The 4388-nt window shown below is 35.8% G+C and overlaps 1 protein-coding gene across 1 annotated transcript; it reads right to left on the reverse strand.

The window, feature by feature from the left end:
• Positions 1–1085: 1085 nt before the first annotated feature.
• LOC114211508 (survival motor neuron protein-like) lies at positions 1086–2215 on the reverse strand. The gene is given in 2 exon segments (XM_028106097.2): positions 1086–1544; positions 1547–2215. Coding segments are annotated over 2 exon segments (870 nt in total). The 5' UTR covers positions 2186–2215; the 3' UTR covers positions 1086–1313.
• Positions 2216–4388: the final 2173 nt, after the last annotated feature.

A 4388-nucleotide genomic window follows, 5' to 3' on the forward strand; every position in this document is an offset into this window, starting at 1 on the left:
TTTCAGTGAGCACAGTATTCTCAGTACATATGACAGTGCCTAGCACAGATTAGGCAGTAATTACATAATTATAAATGAGTTAGCAACACTAAAGAATGCTATTTGTATTTTTGATGTTGTCAAGAATTGTGATGACTCTCTTTTTATTTTTTAAAGATTTTTTTATTTGAGAAAGAGAGAGAGCATGTGCATGCACAAGATGGGGGAGGGGCAGAGGGAGAGGGAGAAGCAGACTCCTCACTGAGCAGGGAGCCCTATGCAGGGCTCCATCCTAGGACCCTGAGATCATGACCTGAACAGAAGGCAGATGCTTAACTGACTTACCCACCCAGATGCCCTGTGATGACTCTCTGTTTAATAGATAAGCTTTAGTTGCCTAAAGTTTAATCACTGACTGAATGGAAGATTACTATGTATCATGAAGAATGGGGAATATCTTTTAGCTTGTGTATGCATATGTGTGTGTGTCTGTGTGTATTTTATTTTAATCTTGAAGTGACCAAAAGTCCTCATATTTTTAATGCTACCCAATATCTTAGAGGTCAATAGTAGATTATAACTTTTCTTGTTTTTTTGATCTCTCTCTCTCTTTCCCCTTCTGACATATACAAAGAGTTACGTGATCCTGCTGACTTTCTCACAGTGTTAATTTTGCTCGGTGACATGACATTAATATCCCTGGTATATACTATTATGAACAAAAATTCCTGAAAATTATGGTCTTGAAACCCTATTATATCATAAATTCCATGAGTTCAGTAATTAAACCTACATACTATTGTTTTTTTCAGAAATATTAAGATAAAATATTTCTATATTTTACATTTGATATAGAATTTTCATCACTGAATAACAAAGCTCATGGGCAGATTTGTGTTTCTCATATAAAGCCAAAATTTCATATTTTTGAAAAGAACTATGGGCTATTACTTGATATAGTAAATTTCCATCGGTTTTTTTTTTTTTTAAATTCACCATTTATTTTTAAAGGTATTAATAAAAAGCTTAACATACTTTATACTAAGAAAGGTACAATATACAAATGGGCTGAGTTGAAATTTTCACAGATTGACTTTTCTGTACTACATGTGACTGAGTTTCTTTAATTACTCACATTTCCATTGTTGAGTTATTCAAACTGATTATTCCCTTGAAACACATGCCTGGTTATTTAAGCATGAGTCACATGCAACAAGGGAAAATGCAGGTGATTATACCACCCAACCAACGGTTCATGAAGAAGAAGATGAAATTTTGTTCATGTTGACCATGGCGCATCAAATACTGTTCTCCTTGGGAGAGAGCTGCCCTTCTTAATTGAAATGTGAGCACCTTCCTTCTTTTTGGTTTTGTTTGAAACCCATATAGTAACCAGTATGATAGCCACTCATGTACCAAGAGATTAACATACTTCCCAAAGCATCAGCATCATCAAAAGAATCTGGACATATGGGAGGTGGTGGGGGAATTATTGGTGGTCCAGAAGGAAATGGAGGCAGCCAGCATGATAAGAAGTGTGGTGGTGGTGGAGGTGGTGGTGGGCCACACTGAATTTTAGACCAGGCTTTCCTGGTCCCAGTCCTGATCCTGGCATGGGGGGTGGTGGAGGGAGAAAAGAGTTCCATGGCGCAGCTTTTGACTTGATGTTATCTGGTTTATTTCCAGGAGACCTAGAGGAATTCTCACTTTCATCTGTTGAAATTTGACTTTCATTTTCATTCTCCTGAGCATTCTGTTCTACATTATTAGCTACTTCAGAGGCTGGGGAAAGTAGATCAGACATATTTTGCTCCTCCCTATTTCCATATCCAGTATAAACCACAATGCAGGTTTCCCTCTTAAAATCAATTGATGCAATGGTAGCTGGGTAAACACAGCCGTCTTCTGACCAAATGGCAGAACATTTGTCACCAACTTTCCACTGCTTCAGGGGTGTTGTAGCATTCTTTTTTTGGCTTTTATTCTTCTTAGCAGGTTTTCTTTTAGGTGCGCCTTTTGGTTTATCTGAAGCTTCAGAAATGTCACCATTCTTTAGAGCATGCTTAAACGAAGGCACAGCTTTATCATAAGCTTTTATTAATGCTGTATCATCCCAAATGTCAGAATCATCACTCTGGCCGGTGCCACGCCGGAACAACACCGAGTCCGCCTGCTCCGGGACGCCGCCACCTCCGCCCATCGCCATGGCGAGCCTACTGCCGGGTGCACGGCGTGGGCTCCGTCTCTTCATTGGGTTTTAAAGCCACAAATAAGCACTTTACCAAAGTCCTCATTAACCTGTATCAGTAAGTAGATGCTTTATATATAGATAATGGAGAAATAGAACTCTGTAAAGTGCTGTAGTAATATTCACATCAGCATAGTTTCTCCAAATGTCCTTTGCCTCTCCACTAAATTACTTCATTATAATCATAAAAATGTAACTTTATGATTACATCAATGTTATATCCCTCTGCAATTGCATATGCCTTTTGACTTTTCAATACATGTCTGTATTGAGAAAAGAGTATCATGTTGAAAAATTAGGCCTGTCTTGGCTCAAAGACAAGTAATTTTATTTGGAATTCTTTTTGTTTAAGCATTTCACTACTGTCCAAGATTTAATCAATCCCAAGTGCTGAATTCTGTGTTTTCTTATGTGTATTTGTAAGTAAAAATTTTGGAGCTTTGTGGATACATGGCATTCTTATTAGCACTTTTTTACATCTGTGAGGTAATTACTATCTAATACACTCGTCTAATCCACACAGTTGTCATTGGTGGACACCTGGTCTAAACCTAAGTTTATCTAATTGTAAAATCCACACTCTTACACTGAAGGGTATACTCTTAATTTATGATATATTTTACTGATGCTGATCACCTTGGAGTCTTAACATCTTAACATAAGTGCAAGAAAAAGTATTTGCTTCAAATACATATTACATTAAATGTCATATTATATTAAATAAATAAAATATTGCTGAAACCAAAATATGGGATATGGAGATAACTAAAAATCTGCAATTCAGACTTGTAGGTAGTAATACCATACAGTTCACATGCTAATATGGCAAGACAAATCAAACTGAAATATTACACAAAAATAGGTTTTCATTATAGTCCATATATTCTGATTCTGGTGGTCTGTCTCTGTCTCTGTCTCTCTTTATATATACAAAATGTAAAACTTTGTCTTTTATGTCATATTTTGAATAAAAAATCTGATTTGTGTGCCATAATCATGACCTCATCTCAGGGCAATAATGGAGTTTTTTTTTTTGCTCTCACTCTTATACTCAAGAGAGAAAATATATGAGATCATTGTCATTTGGAATTGACCCAGAGGCAAGATGAGTTACCAAGAACACAGTTGGAAGGTAAACTTTATGAGAAAAGGGATTTTGTTCTTAATGATGTCTTTCCCCCAACACCAGCTTTGTGTCAAGCACAGGAGTGGAATAAAATTTTACTCAGTAAGTATCTGTTAATTCAATGAATGACTATAATAATATCATTTCTTTTTTTAATATCATTTCTATGACAATATTTATGCTAAATAGGTATATTTAAAAATATACATAACCATTTACCTTCTTCTAAAATGATAGTCAAAATCTTAAATTTCTTTTTTTTCCCTTAAATTTCTTTTTTTGCTCAAGTCCATATATGTATGGTAATAAACTACTGGATAAAAAACATCTGTTAAAAATGTTTGGCTCAAAGGGTGCCTGGGTGGCTCAGTTGTTAAGTGTCTGCCTTTGGTTCAGTTCATGATCCCAGGGTCATGGGATCGAGCCCTGCATTGGGCTCCCTGCTCAGCAGGAAGCCTGCTTCTCCCTTTCCCACTCCCCCTGCTTGTGTTCCCTCTCTCCCTGTCTCTCTCTCTGTCAAATAAATAAAATCTTTAAAAAAACTTTTTTGGGGGGGCTTAAGGGATGCCTAGCTGTCTCAGTCAGTAGAGCATGGGACTCTTGATCTTGGGGTCATGAGTTTGAGCCCCACGTTGGGTGTAGAGATTACTTAAAAAAAGTAAAATAAATTTTTTGGCTCAATATATTTATTTGTGGCATAAACTAATTTAGCTACATTATTTTTGATTGATTGAATAATTATGCAGACATCATTTATAATGAATCAAATCAATTAAAAAAAAGAACTCTCCCTTTTAAGTCAAAATCAGGCAATTTCCCAACATGATAATGCTTTATGCTTTGTGTGGCAACAAATTAAAAAACATGGTCATTATTAGATTTATTGGATGCAAGTCAAAGAAATAAAATTTCTCGAGAATTTCTTTTTAACCCTTAAAATGATTTATCACATCAAGATCACCTATAAATAAGCTCTCTCAGAGCAAATAGTGAATTTTCTACCTCTTTATATATACAAAGTCCATGGTATAATTG

Source organism: Eumetopias jubatus, unplaced genomic scaffold (genome assembly GCF_037043125.1).
Source record: "Eumetopias jubatus isolate StellerSeaLion01/CBP00866 unplaced genomic scaffold, mEumJub1_p1.0 scaffold_3, whole genome shotgun sequence".
Classification (NCBI taxonomy): domain Eukaryota; kingdom Metazoa; phylum Chordata; class Mammalia; order Carnivora; family Otariidae; genus Eumetopias; species Eumetopias jubatus.